This window comes from Acartia tonsa, chromosome 10 (genome assembly GCF_053477335.1).
Source record: "Acartia tonsa isolate MP-2025a chromosome 10, ASM5347733v1, whole genome shotgun sequence".
Taxonomy (NCBI): domain Eukaryota; kingdom Metazoa; phylum Arthropoda; class Copepoda; order Calanoida; family Acartiidae; genus Acartia; species Acartia tonsa.
In genome coordinates this window covers 49264393-49279718 of record NC_137269.1, presented here as the reverse complement: position 1 = coordinate 49279718, position 15326 = coordinate 49264393, and the positions used below count along the sequence as shown (strand labels likewise).

The following is a 15326-nucleotide window of genomic DNA, read 5'->3' as shown; positions in this document are numbered from 1 at the left end:
TCTGAAATTTTTATAGTTTTTTTAAACACAATGTTTTACTTACTACGGTATAATCACAAGAGATTTTTTTTATCATTAATTTTTCTATGAATTATTTAAATAAAATACATAAATAGCATATTCTAGAGTGAATTTATAATAATTTAGAAAAAAAAAGTATTTTGCTTGATTTTTTTCTTTAAAATTCTTGTGCCATTGGAAAAAATGCTGGACTATTATTGGGTATTTGAATGATACAATATTTAATAACATAATATAAATTAAAAGTTTAATCTTCAGTGTACATGAAAGGTTGTGGTGGCTCGGGTTCGGTTCCCTCGTCTTCATCTTTGCTGTCAGCCTGAAAAATAATAGTTATTTATCACATCGTATTATGGAAAATTTTCCGCGGAAATAAAAATGTACAATTAGAAGATTAAAACCAGTTTTGTTAGACCCGAGATGCCGAAGGCACGGGCTTAAAAGAGAGTGGTGGGTGGGTAAAATTGGATCTTGGAGCGCTGCGGCCATGATCATGATTATCAGTTGAGGCTATTTTGTCCTAAGGTTTTTTTTTGACCAAGTCTATTTTGTCCAATATCCTAGAAATGGGAAAATATACATCCTTACAAATATATGATTACCTTGACAACAACCATAGGTTCCACGATGGTGTCCTTCTCTCCAGAAATATTATCCAGGATGACAATACCTCCGATACCCAGGTCCTTCACTGCCTTGTACTTAGCTAAATAAATACATATATCCTATTATATAAAGTAATAAGGTTTTTCTGACAATACATCCAATACCCAGGTCCTTCACTCCCTTAACTTAGCTAAATGAATACATATATCCTATTACATAAAGTAGTAAAGTTTTTTGTCAGTAACGAAGGATCTCGCTTACCGCTGAACCGATATGGTTCTCCATCAAGTAGTACGGTTTTTCCATCTGAAGCTTAAGATCTCAATGAATAACTATTTGAAACTGATGGGTTTCTCTATTTTAGGTAAGCTTCACATTTTTCTGCCCTTCCATATCCCCTCGAGTATATAGCCCCTCTGTAGTTCTTTGGGTAGATGTTTCCACAAAGATGTAATCATTTGAGTCCTTAATGTAAGGTAATGAATAATCTCTGACATATAAAACCTCTATAGCGTAAACATTTTTCAAACCTAGCCTATGATTAATCTTACTTGGTATATAGTAAACAAAAAATGCACAAATTCTTACCATCTTCAAGTTGAACAACTCTGAGTTGACTCTTAACAATTCTGGCTGGGTTAGACAGGTGTTCAAACAAGGGCTCCTCTTTCTTTTCCACTTCTTTCTTCTCCTCCTCTTTCTTCTCGTCAACCTGATGATGACAAATAGTTATCGCATCGTATTATAGACAGCTTTTCGCGGATATTAAAATTATAATTTTATGATTAAAACCAGTTTTGTTGGACTTGAGGTGTCGAAGGCTCGGGCCAACAAAATCATAATTTTTAATTCAATTTTCAAAGAAAACTGGCTATAATACGATGCTTAACATAATTTTTACGTTTTGCTAAAAACTGTTTCTAATCCTACGTATATTAATCGGTTTTGAAGCCATACTGGAAAATCTATTTATCGAAATTAGTGTGCCATCACTTTAATATAAGGTTATTATATTTTTATTTTGTTCGATTTTTCTTGTCAGATAAGCTTATATTTTTAGCATATACCTAGTTCCTTACCATAAAAAACTGTTGAATAAACTTTTTTTTAAAGTGTCGCGAGGGATGTGTATTAGGGGATTTTTGGATCTACTGCAGTTCACGGTAAAATATTGCTGGTAACGAATATTGCCAAAAATCTATGAATTTTAAAGGCTGCTAGCTGCCAAATGGCTGAACGTACAGATCATGCCCGCACACTATTTTAAGCGGCATAAGAAGGCCTACAAATAATCTGAAAAAAGCCATTAATCAATTATGCATAATTATCCCGCAGTGCAGAGAAATGCGCGAAAAAGGCCTATTTTACGCGTTTTTTCTTCAGTGAAGCTTTCCCTGTACATCATTGGATCTTGGCTATTCCAGATTATTTGTAGGACTTCTTATACCGCTTAAAATGGTGTGCGAGCATGATCTGTACGTTCAGCCGTTTGGCAGCTAGCGGCCTTTAAAATTCATAGATTTTTAGCAATATTCGTTACCAGCAATATCTTACCGTGAACTGCAGTAGATCCGGATTTTTTTCCCCGGTTTTTTTTTGAAATTCAAGTAGTTCAGTTGCAATTATTATGCCTTTTGGTGAAAAAACACTTGTGTAAAAATTTTAACAATTTTGGACAATTTTTATGCCTAGGAGTTTCACTTTGAAATTTTGACGCCCCCCTTATGGGGGTCAAAAAATCATTGCATCAGAATTATGGCTTCAAGGTGCTCCCTGAATAGGTCTTGAGGAGTAGTATCAGGAATTTTTGAAATTTTTAAAATATCTCGTTCCTAGCCTGAGAAAAGTTCAAAAAACCTCTAAAAATTGGCCAATTTTCAAAAATTACTGGGCATAATACTTGTACAAAATGGTTAAAATTTTTACACAAGTATTTTTTCACCAAAAGGCATAATAATTGCAACTGCACTACTTGAATTTCAAAAAAAAACGGGAAAAAAATTCCCTAATGTGTATAAGACTTAATGAGTGAAATATCCAGCGAAGAAAGAAACTCAAAGAGATGCTAGGCATCTAAAAGTAAAATTACCCAAGGGGGATCTAAAAGAAAAAGACAATTGCCGATAAAAGGATGTACGACCCCAATGATGATACACAAAATTACCCCTTCTATATATTAAAATTAGTGGTGGAATATAAACACTCAACTTATTGAACCAACCAATCAAATTTCAATAAAAGTCCCATAAGTTGTTCAGTCAACAACTAAGAAAACGTTATCATAAAACTTTTAGACTAGTTTAATAAACACTGTTTATTAAACAGCCCATTGTCCCTCTTTCACAAAAATTACCTCCATCTTTTCTTCTTCCTTCTTCTTTCTCTCTGCCATTGCATCTTTCCTCTTCTGCTTGACAGTGATGGAAAGGATGGCTGTGGCCACCTATAAAAAAAACACATGTAGGTTATAATTAAATATTTAAAAAAATAATACTTAAAAGCATATAGATCACAATGTTTAATAGATATACACTACAATTTAACCAATAGACCTTTCACATTGGAAGTCAGATGTCAATTGAGAGTATTTGAATGTAAACAACGATCAGCTGATTGTAAAGCATAGTACGTTTGGTGCGCGATTACCACGTAATATATTGTATAACTTAAAATGTCGTCTTGTGTTGAAATAATAATATGAATTAATAATTCAGACAAACCTTCTCCTTGTCTTCCTTCTTCTTCTCCTCCAGGGGAGCGGGATACCCATAAGTGCTGGGCTTAGCATTTGATCTTAATAAATGAAAATATTATATTAGTGTTTTAATTCAATAGTTAAGATAAATACTAAGTAAAGTAGTCCATTAACTTAGCCAGCTATTGATGTTTCTAATGTTAGATCCAACTTTGTTATTTATCGTATCGTAATATAGATAGACAGCTTTCCGAGGATAATCAAATGCAAATTTTTAAGATTAAATCTAGTTTTTGTAAACCCCCATGGTGGCTGGTGGCCCTGATTAACAAAACACGTATTAATCTTATTGTTTTTCATAATTGTCTGTTAAATGATGCTACACATGATTTATCAGTATGGCTGAGAACCGGTTCTAATCCAGAGGATATTAATCGGTTTCGAAGCCATACTGGAAAAGGTTTTAAATAAATCAAGGGCTTCTTAAACAATAAAGTTAATAAATGGTTTTTAATAATAAAAGTTATACCTAAACCTTTCCAGGACCTATAAGAAGCTTAACTGTAAAAGAGAACCATATCGGTTCAGCGGTTAGCGAGATCCTTTGGTACAAACAAACAGACAGACATCCTGTTACTTTGTATAATAGGATAATTCTAACCTGAACTGAACCACAGGCATCTCCAAGTCCTTGTTGAGACCAATGAGTGCTGTGGGCTGGAATGCCAGACTGAGGAAGTGTGACAGAGGGAACCAGTACCAGTACTGACAGAACACCAGCATGCCTACCACACCCAGCATATTTGTGTGTCCAGTACGTGACTGCAGTGACACCGTAACGTTACGGCCACCAGCATCAATGATACCCTGCGCCAAGATGGCGCCAAATTTAGCCATAACATCCTCGTGTTTATCGCTGATGACACTGGCATACTGGTTGCGGAAGTCTTTGACTTTGGGGCAGGTTACTTCAGTCTGCTGGACTAACACCATGGCAGATGCAATGAGAGCTCCCTGACGGACGTAATTCACTGGATCATTCTTCATTGGCTCAATCAGGCCAAGGGCCTCCTTGTTGCCAGTGCCAGAGCAGGCAATACCTAAGGCCATGGCGGCACCATATCTTACATGGGGATTGTACGACTCGGAGAGCAGTTGGACGACGCCGGGACAATGGTCGGGCTGCTTGAACAGCAGGAAGCCAAGGCCCATAACGGCGGCACGACGCACGTCATCGTTCACGTCGGACACGGCCACGTGGAGCAACTTCCTGATGGCCTTGTTGTTGCCTGTGCCACAGTACGCCATGGCGATGGTGTACATGCCAGAGCGACGCAGGATAGCATCCTTGTCCTATAATATTTTTATCATTAAGCAACTGATTTTAAAAGTAGTATTATGAATCAAAGGAACTTGAGGGTCCTAGGGATCTATAGGGAAAAGACAATGGCCGATATATTATATCCCCAATGATGATACACTAAATTACCCCTTCTGTAGATTACAATTAGTGGTTGAAACGTTTGAACACTCAACAAATCAAAATTCATTAAACTCTCGAAAGTTGTTAAGCCAACGAATAAGAAAACGTTACTATAAAACTTTTGGGACTAGTTGTTATAAAGAGCCACATTTTTCAATACTGGTTAAAATCCAAAACAATTTTAAAATCTTACCTGGGAAAGAGTTTCAATGAGTGGATCAGCCTCCTCCAGACGTCCATACATGACCAGAGAGATACCGACCGCCAGACCACGCAAAATCTTCTCGTGTTGTGTCTCCTAGTAGTTCGGATTAAGGATAAATAAACAGCTGATAAACATTATGGTATGCCATTGATATAAAGGGATAAGAAAGTGGCCAATAAATTGTGTACATTCCCAATGATGATACACAAAATTACCCCTTCTGTAGCGTAAAATTATTGGTTAAAACGTTTGGTCACATAAGTTAATGAACCAACTAATTAAAATTCAATAGGAGTCCCTAATGTTGTTAAGCCATTGAACAGGAAAACGTGATTATATAAATTTGAGGACTATATAGTGTAATAAATAACCCAAAGTTGTGACGGAGCTTTGAAACTTTGGGAACTTTTAATACATCTTGATCTGGCGGTACAAACTATTCAGAGATTTAGAAGTATACAAATAAAATATTAGATTAAAACTAAAATATATAAAAACTAGTAGCCAAGCCTTAAATTCTAGAAGAGGGCAAAGTGAGTAAAGAAAATAGCCTAGAACCACACAAAAACATTTATAAAGCTTCCATGAAAAGTAAGATTAATTCACGCTTCCAGTTTCCGAGATATTTAACTTCGGACAAAAAAATCTTTACTATTTTATATTATAAGATAAGCTGATTAACTACTTTGAAGGACTTTTATTTATCCAAAATGCGTTCCTGAGCGTATGCGACCATGTCCTCGATGGCGGAGGCTGACTTGCTGCCCAACATGGTCAGACCCATGGCAAGACCAGCTGCCTCGCCAGTCACAGCATCATCCTAGATAGATAAATAAGATAGATAGATAGCAGAGGCTGACTTGCGGCCTAACATGGTCAGACCCATGGCAAGACCAGCTGCCTCGCCGGTTACAGCATCATCATAGATAGACAAATAGATAGATATATAGCAGAGGCTGACTTGCTGCCCAACATGGTCAGACCCATGGCAAGACCAGCTGCCTCGCCAGTTACAGCATCATCCTATAATAGTTATTTGTCGTTTCATATACAACTTTCTGCAGATATTAAAATAAAAATTTTAAGATAAAACTAGTTTTGTTAGCCATGAGCGATCGCAGGCACAAGCTAACAACTGGTAGGTATTAATTTCATGATTCTTATTTTAATATGCGTGGGTGGGAAATTGTCTATATATGACTTTTCAGTATGGCAGAGTACCCGTTCTAATCCACCGGATAGGAATAGGAATAAATAAGTTTCGAAGCCATACTGGAAAAAAATTAGTTAAATTTCAACAAACAAACAAGGACGAATCTTTTTATATTAACAGAAACTGACAAATAAGACAACATTCATAAAAGCAATGCACAAAAAAACAATTGATGGACAAACGGACAAAGTGAGTTATAGAGCAGATTTTCAGTGAAGTTGTCATTACAGAAGAAAAGAGAGATAATATGTATTTATTAAATTGTAAAAAATCACAAAACCTTTATGAAAATACATTTGTTTTTAGTAGCTTAACCAGACAGACTGACGGACAAAGTAAACTGTTTAATAGAAGCTCTAAGAAATCTTGACAGAAAAAACCGTAGTTTATCCTTAAAAGCAGCCAAGAAAGTCACATTTCCACATTGGCGTTAAAGACAGACTAAGTAAATTATAGAGTAGCTTTGCGACTTACAATGCACATAGGGGCAACAAGGGGCATCAATTCACCACCCCTAAATCAAGTTTTAAACATTCTATGAGTATTATCATACCCAATGTACATCAGATTTCAAAGGAATCGTAAAAATACGCTTTTTAAGTAAGCATTCTAATGCATGGAAGTCAAGAAATGCAAAAATTTTCTTACAGAAAAAGGCATACTTTTTGTGTTTTACCAACAATTTTAAAAGTATTATAAAATCTCTTAGAATTAACGTAATTAGACAAAATAACTTTTGATGAGTCATGCATTACATATATTTTGACAGTATAAAAGAAAAAAACACAAATTGAAAAATTAGTCCTAAATAATTCTAGTTGAAGTCAAGATTTTAGTTTATTTTTGTTTGTTTTAAAATCAACATTTAAGTAGACAGTATCAGGAAACATGTTTTCGCCGGGTGTCGCCGGCTAAAAAAACGATATTTGATTACCCAAAGACATATTTTAATCGCCAGTACTGGTTTCACTTACCCCCCCGCGCCCCCGTAGGGGTTTTTTGCCTGTTTTCTGAAGGTGGGTGCACAAAAATTTTGGAAGAAAATGCTTTTAAAGGCGCTTTTAAAGTCAAAATTTAATAACATAGTTGTTTTATTTCATTAAATCCCTGCTTTATTTTACCTCTAAAATATATGGTTTTTTTCAAGTTTGATATTGCTGCGCTAATTTATTAGATAATTCTTCCTGTCAATATTGTAACAACCCGAAATTAGAATCTTAATAAGGGATATACAGTATGACCCTCGAAAAAGTATTTTTTAGCATCTCAATGAATTATCATAAAATGTATATATCCTTGTTCTCTAGGTATAGATTTCCTTATAAGTAGATATAAAAATATTTTTTTTACCTCCATTAACACCGGAGATTTTTAGAGCTAAAGTTTTGAAAAATTGACTGAGGAAAAAGTAACTTTTAACATGAAACGACTTTTTTAGCAAAATTAAGGTAGTAATTCTTTTTATTTTTGTTACTAGCAGAAACTTTATACAAAATCTAAATAAAAAATTTCGGTTTAGAGAAAAAAGCATTTTTTTTTACACATATTTTTTGAGTCTTTAGTTTAATGATATTTTGAAAAACTTACTTATTAGGCAAAATTGTTTTAGATTAAAAAACCAAACAAATCTTTATGAATAAAGCAGGAAAATTGTTTTTGTTTCATAATCCTAACTTTAATAACAAAAAAATTATAAAGAAAATAAAATTTCAACATAATGATTTTTTAGTATTAAAAGCTTAATCAACCCCCTATTAAATGATTGAGATGTCAGAAAAGTGGGCGGAGCAACTGTCATAATTAATCCTTTTCATAAATAAGGGTAAATAAATAACCTAAAATTTGCAAATAATCAATTCATTTAGTAGTATTTTTTGCCATTAAAAATTGATATTTTTTGGTGTAATAAAAAAGAAATAATTAGTTAACTTGTTTTTCTTTGTGTATCATTATTCAGTTGCCATAAAAACATGATATAACCATCCAATAATTATGAGAAACAAAAAAAAATTCCTTTTCTCAGTCACTTTTTCAAAACTTTAGCTCTAAAAATCTCCGGTGTTAATGGAGGTAAAATTAAAATTTGTATATCTACTTATGTGGAAATCTATAGAGAACAAGGACATATACATTTTTTAATGATTCATTGAGAAATAAGGGCTGCAGATGCTAAAAAATACTTTTTCGAGGGTCATACTGTATAATTACTTGCATGTTGCACCATATTTTCTCCAACTAAAATGAAATGGTCTTTCCAGCATGCTAATATAACGATATCCCCTCCCCTCATACTGGACGTAAGAACTGACCAATAAATGAGGACTAGATTAGCAACCTAAATTGACAACAAAATTTACCCAGTTATAATATCCACGTATATTATGTCTATTATTTTAGAGTGTTTAGATAAATTGGAAACACTATAAAAGCTATTCAGTATGCAATTTACTATTAAATTTAAGCATTTGCTCTTTAATTGACCATATTCGCAATTTATCACAGTAGATTTTTTGTGCTTCGTTACTTATGAATTGTATCATCCTTATTGTTTTCCTGAGAGGTTGAGATAGATAGATAGTTGGATGATGGATAGATAGATAGATGGATTTATAGATGGATAAATAGATGGATAGATAGATGGATATATAAATGAATAGATAGATGGATAGATAGATTGATAGATAGATGGATTTTGCAATTTACCACACTAGATAGATGGATAGATGATAGATATTGCACTAAATGGTGGGGAGGGGCTCTTTATGTTCGAAGTTTTAATGTAACTAAATAATTAGATATTGATAATATGATAGATATTGCACTAAATGGTGGGGAGGGGCTCTTTATGTTCGAAGTTTTAATGTTTCTAAGGATTATTAATGTTTCTAAGGATTATTACCATTATCAATGATCTAAAGGGATAAGACAAAGGTCAATATAATTGATGTACATTCCCAATTATAAAACACAAAATTACCTCTTGTATAGATAAAAATTAGTATTCAAAACATTTTAACACACAACTGTAAATCTTTGGCGACTAGTGTTATAAACAGCCAAATGTCCCAAAGGTTAAGTTAATATCCAAATAACGTGGTGTTCTTATAATTAATTGAAATTGGAATTAGCAAGTGTTATGTGTCTGTCTATTGGTAATGCTTTGTTTTTAAATTATGTAATTACTTGGTCTTCATTTTAAAATCTGCAGTTTTATTTAGGAAGGGAGGGGACATTGGGATGTTTATTACACTAGTCCCCAAAGTTTTAAAATAAAATTTTTATATTTTTTGGCCTAAAAACTTTAGGAAGTTTTATTGATTTTTTATTGCTTGGTTCATTAAGTAGAGTGTTGAAATATTTTAATCACTAATTGTCATCTACAGTAATCAATTTCGTAATATAATTTGATGTATCAATATTATGTAGGTATATACAATATACAATGATACATATATTAATCGGTCATTGTTTTGTCCCTTAGATCCCTGTTTGTTAATTAACCCTTAACAGTTGGGCCCCTTGTCGCACATTTATCGGTCGGGGGGGAGGGGGTTCTTTTTGCAGGTCCCCTGATTGATAATGAATTTCCGACTACAAGTGATTCAAAGTCAATTTTCGCTTACTTCGCTCTTTTATTCTACAACCTTTGTTTTTAGGTCCTTTTTTACTTAAAAATTTCAAAAAGCTGTTATTTTCTTTTTTTTGAAGCTACAAATACAATTTTTTCAGAAAATGTTTATCTTTATGTAAATTTTATATTATAAATCTCAAAACATAAATTTTGGCGGCTGCAGCTGTACTTGGCAGCTACCAGCCGCCGCAGTCGGCGGGTGGCGGGAAAACGGCGGCGGATCTTTAGGAAATTTTAATACGTTATGTAGACATACAAGAAAAGCTTAAATTTAAAATTTGAAGTCAAAAATTGCGGTCACAGGAGGCTTTTAAAGATTTCTAGAGACCTGGAGGATCAGGACCTTCAAGATCATATCTGGAACCTAAAATTGACTTGAATACCTATATTTTACATAAGGGTTTACTACTAGATGATATTTTAGTAAGATAAAAGGCTTTGTTTAAGTCAGAAAAAATGTTTTGCTTTTTATCTGGATGAACCTGTCAGGTTTGCTGGCATGCGTGCCCGCCAGGATGGAGATATTCAAAAAATTCCAACTCTCAGTTATGTGGCATAGCCATAGTTAAGAAGTCAATCATTTATTGCCCTCTATCTTTCACACACAGAAAATATGATAGAAAAAAACGGAGGGGAGAAGGGGGGGGGAAACGACCCCCTCCCCCTAACCGTTAAGGGTTAATATACAGATAAACAGTAAACAAGAATCATAATTTCATTATAAATATAGATATTAGTTTATAAAAATTTATGTCAATCATGCCTACATTTAAAATGGATTTATTATCACTGAACGAACTTGTAGCTGACTAAAATAAGGATTTCCCATCCACCCCCTATACACCATCCCCTCCCCTTCTACCGAAATGAATTCCCAGGCCCCAACAACCCCTTATTTGACACTTTGAACACTAAAATCGGACTACATTTGACATAGATACACTTTAAAGGGCCCAAAAAGCTAGTGATAGAGTAGCTGCGCTACTGAAAAATTTTCATATTGCTCTGATAAGTTAAGAAATGCATTCCCTGACCTCAAACATTCTAATTTGACATTTTGAACAAGAAATTCGGGCTCTAAATAATTAAATCCCCTTTTTGGCTGATATGCCCCAATGTGCAATGTATGTAATACCTGATACAAACAGAACTTGAGCTGCTCATAAACATCTGCCCTGTGAGTGCCCATGGCTGCTAGCCCGAGTCCCAGACATCCGCCGTGCTTAATCTGCTCACTGGTAGCATCCTTCACTTGTCCTACAATAATGGATATAGTTTACATGGATATTAAGACAGCCCTATAGTCCCAGACATCCTCCGTGCTTAATCTGCTCACTGGTAGCATCCTTCACTTGTCCTACAATAATGAATATAGTTTACATGGATATTATGACAGCCCTATAGTCCCAGACATCCTCCGTGTTTAATCTGCTCACTGGTAGCATCCTTCACTTGTCCTACAATAATGAATATAGTTTACATAGATATTATGACAGCCCTATAGTCCCAGACATCCTCCGTGTTTAATCTGCTCACTAGTAGCATCCTTCACTTGTCCTACAATAATGAATATAGTTTACATAGATATTATGACAGCCCTATAGTCCCAGACATCCTCCGTGCTTAATCTGCTCACTGGTAGCATCTTTCACTTGTCCTACAACAAACAGTAGTAATGGATCTAAAGGGATAAGAGAATGGCAGATAATTCCTGTACATCCCATTCCCCAATGATGATGTTCAAAATTACCACTTATGTAGATTACAATTAGTGGTTAAAACGCTTTAACACTCAACTTGATGAATCAACAAATCAAAATTCAATCAAAGTCCCCAAAGTTGGCAAGCAAACAAATAAGAAAACGTTTTTATAAAACTTTGGGGACCAGTATAATAAACAGCCTATTGTTCCCTCCCTCTCTGGAATATAGAATGCGTGTTAGTTCATCCAGTAGGAGGGTAAAGGGGACAGGGGGATGGGGGTTATCGTTATTTTAGCCAGTTGTGAGTATTGCTTTAATAGAGTACATGAAAATCTAGTGGAACTTCAAGGAATAATATATAGATTGAGAAAATATGACCTCGAAATATGATAGAGAATTATGTACTAAGCGATTAGGAATCCTTAGTATTCCACTATTAGTATAGTTTGTCTTACATTTATGATAAAGTAAATTATGATAATTTTTTCCTGGTGTTCTATAATAAAACGTTGCAGTGTAAAATCTAAAATTTAGACACAGACGTACAAAAATATTTTAAAGATTATCTTTGATAAGGGAAATCTTCCACCAAATAATCATTAGTCTATTTTAAATAGTATCCCCATCCCACGCCTTTAAAACAAATGTCCCCTATAGCATTACTGACGTACAGACAAAGCCAATCATTGAGTAGCTTCGCTTAAAAAAAAATTATTTTACCTAGAACATATTCAGTAATTTCTCCTCCGTGATTGGCATGAATAAGACCCAGGGCGTATAGACCACCCCCCTCTGCATAACGTACAGACAGACAAAGTAAATCATAGAGTAGCTTCGCTACAAAATTAAATAATTTTACCTAGAAGATATTCAGTAATTTCTCCTCCATGATTGGCATGAATAAGACCGAGGGCGTACAGACCACCCCCCTCTGCGTAACCTGAGCTAGTCCCGGATTCCTAGAAAAAATTTTGGTTGATTTTTTTCTCATTTGTCGTCAATCCAATCTTTATTTACAATCATGTTGTATGCTATTCCAGGGATCTAAAGGGGTAAGAGAATGGATGATAAATTAAATGATTTACATCCATAAAGATAATAAACTAAATAATTCCTTCTGTAGATTAAAATTATTGGTCAAAAAGTTTGGACAGTGACACCATCAATTTATAACCAACCAATCGAAAGTGAATGTTTTTGCGCCAATTACGCGGTTATAAAACTTTGGGTATCACTGTAATTAACAGTCCAATGTCCCGTCCCTCCCTCATGTAAATAATAAAGTAATCTGAAAATCCAAAAGTTACCTTGGGCAGATAAGACTGCATAAGAGACAGCGACTCCTTCTCGTGGCCTCTGTGGATCACACCCAGGGTGGCGGTGGCTGACAACTTGGCCCAGTTAGTGGCTCGGCTCAACCAATCAAGATTGTCCCTGTTAAAAATTAATTCGTATCAAACTGTTCAGGGATCTAAAGGGATAAGACAAAGGCCGATAAATTGATGTACAATACATCCCAAATGATGATACACAAAGTTAACCCTTCTGTAAATTAAAATTAGTTGTTAAAAAAGTGTAAACACTCAACTAAAATTACAAACCAATTAAAATTCAGTAAAAGTCCCCAAAGTTGTTAAGTCAAAGTATCAGTAAACGTTATAACACTTTGGGGACTAGTCCCAAATGTGCCCTCCTTCCATGTTATAAAATAAAATGTCAACGCACCTAAGAAACTGGTCATGTGTCGTACCGCTGTGCATAAATCCATTAGCAATAACAGTCGCTGTATGACAGATACTCACTCGTACAGCATCCTTGAAAAATAATATGTTTCATTTTTAATGCATTGTTGGATAAAAAATAGACCTAGAAAGAATACCTAGTTTTCATGAGAACTTATACCCTTATTAAAAAGATTATTTTTGTGTACAGACACACAAAATTTAAAAAAAATATCTTAGATAGGTACTTAAAACTAAAAAAATTAAAATTCGAAGAAAATTGGCCAAGATACGCAAAATTTGTATAGATAGACACAGATACATTCTACTACTTTGACAGAGAGACATTCAATTACTATATGGAACAATGAAATAGAATTGATATACTAATGCTTTTTGTCGAATAAAAAAAATTAAAAGTTTTCTTTGAGACCATAATTTTGAAGGTCCTTGAGGCCACACAAAGGGGGGGGGGGGTTAATGCAAACCATCTCGAAATCGGTGAGCAAATGACACTTAGAATTCGAATTTCGATCTGAAATTTTGCATGAGTAATCCTTGGTAGGTCTATTTTCCCTAAATCGAACAAAAAGTTGAAAAGTAACGGCTAACGGCTCAACCGTTAAGCTGTTTTTTTGGCTATTTTTAGGGCAAATCTGCCATAAATGTAGGAATCAACTTTTTGAAACATATTTTTGCTTTAAATCATGTGAAATGATACAAAAAAAACATTTTTAGATTTCTAGTACCAGCAACTAGCGACTAGAACCGTTTGAAAACGTTTTGGAGCAGCAAAGAGTATTATGTGGAGATAGGTTTCGTGATGATTTTCCTTGATAATAGTTATAAAATGGCTAAACGGCTGGGCCGCCAGCCGTTACTTTTCCAACTTTTTGTTCGATTTAGGGAAAATAGACCTACCAAGGATTACTCATGCAAAATTTCAGATCGAAATTCGAATTCTAAGTGCCATTTGCTCACTGATTACGAGATGGTTGCATTAACCCCCCCCCCCCCCTTATAAGAAAATATTTAATCAAATTGGTGGAAAAAGTAGAAACTATAGGTATGTCTTTTATTCATAGAAAAAAAAGAAGAATGAAAATCAATTACCTTAGTATTTTTGAGGATAAGAGGATCCGATTTATCATTTCTGATAAGGAATTGTAGATGCAAATAGATAGGCTTCTCACCGGATAGAATACTCACAAGTTTATCAACCTATCAAATAAATAGATTAATTGAAGATGAAAATAGATAGGCTTCTCACCAGATAGAATACTAACAAGTTTATCAACCTACAAAATAAATAGATTATTTGTAGATGAAAATAGATAGGCTTCTCACCGGATAGAATACTAACAACTAACAAGTTTATCAACCTATAAAATAAATAGATTAATTGTAGATGCAAATAGATAGGCTTCTCACCAGATAGAATACTCACAAGTTTATCAACCTATAAAATAAATAGATTAATTGTAGATGCAAATAGATAGGCTTCTCACCAGATAGAATACTCACAAGTTTATCAACCTATAAAATAAATAGATTAATTGAAGATGTAAATAGATAGGCTTCTCACCAGATAGAATACTAACAAGTTTATCAACCTATAAAATAAATAGATTAATTGTAGATACAAATAGATAGGCTTCTCACCAGATAGAATACTCACAAGTTTATCAACCTATAAAATAAATAGATTAATTGTAGATGTAAATAGGTAGGCTTCTCACCAGATAGAATACTCACAAGTTTATCAACCTATAAAATAAATAGATTAATTGTAGATGTAAATAGGTAGGCTTCTCACCAGATAGAATACTAACAAGTTTATCAACCTATAAAATAAATAGATTAATTGTAGATGTAAATAGATAGGCTTCTCACCAGATAAAATACTCACAAGTTTATCAACCTATAAAATAAATAGATTAATTATAGATACAAATAGATAGGCTTCTCACCAGATAGAATACTCACAAGTTTATCAACCTATAAAATAAATAGATTAATTGTAGATGAAAATAGATAGGCTTCTCACC

General features: G+C 34.0%; 1 protein-coding gene across 1 annotated transcript in view; it reads right to left on the bottom strand.

The window, feature by feature from the left end:
* Positions 1-15326, bottom strand: part of Rpn2 (Regulatory particle non-ATPase 2) — a 32743-nt gene continuing 17417 nt past the window's right edge. The window contains exons 9-21 of the mRNA XM_080174876.1: positions 14392-14499; positions 13283-13371; positions 12865-12991; positions 12417-12516; positions 10990-11111; positions 5731-5830; positions 4999-5105; positions 3984-4675; positions 3348-3420; positions 2981-3070; positions 1216-1339; positions 624-727; positions 1-340 (exon numbers count right to left, since the gene is read on the bottom strand). Of these exons, the coding sequence (XP_080031002.1) occupies positions 269-340; positions 624-727; positions 1216-1339; positions 2981-3070; positions 3348-3420; positions 3984-4675; positions 4999-5105; positions 5731-5830; positions 10990-11111; positions 12417-12516; positions 12865-12991; positions 13283-13371; positions 14392-14499 (1908 nt within the window). The 3' untranslated portion in view covers positions 1-268. The remainder of the gene's footprint in view (positions 341-623; positions 728-1215; positions 1340-2980; positions 3071-3347; positions 3421-3983; positions 4676-4998; positions 5106-5730; positions 5831-10989; positions 11112-12416; positions 12517-12864; positions 12992-13282; positions 13372-14391; positions 14500-15326) is intronic.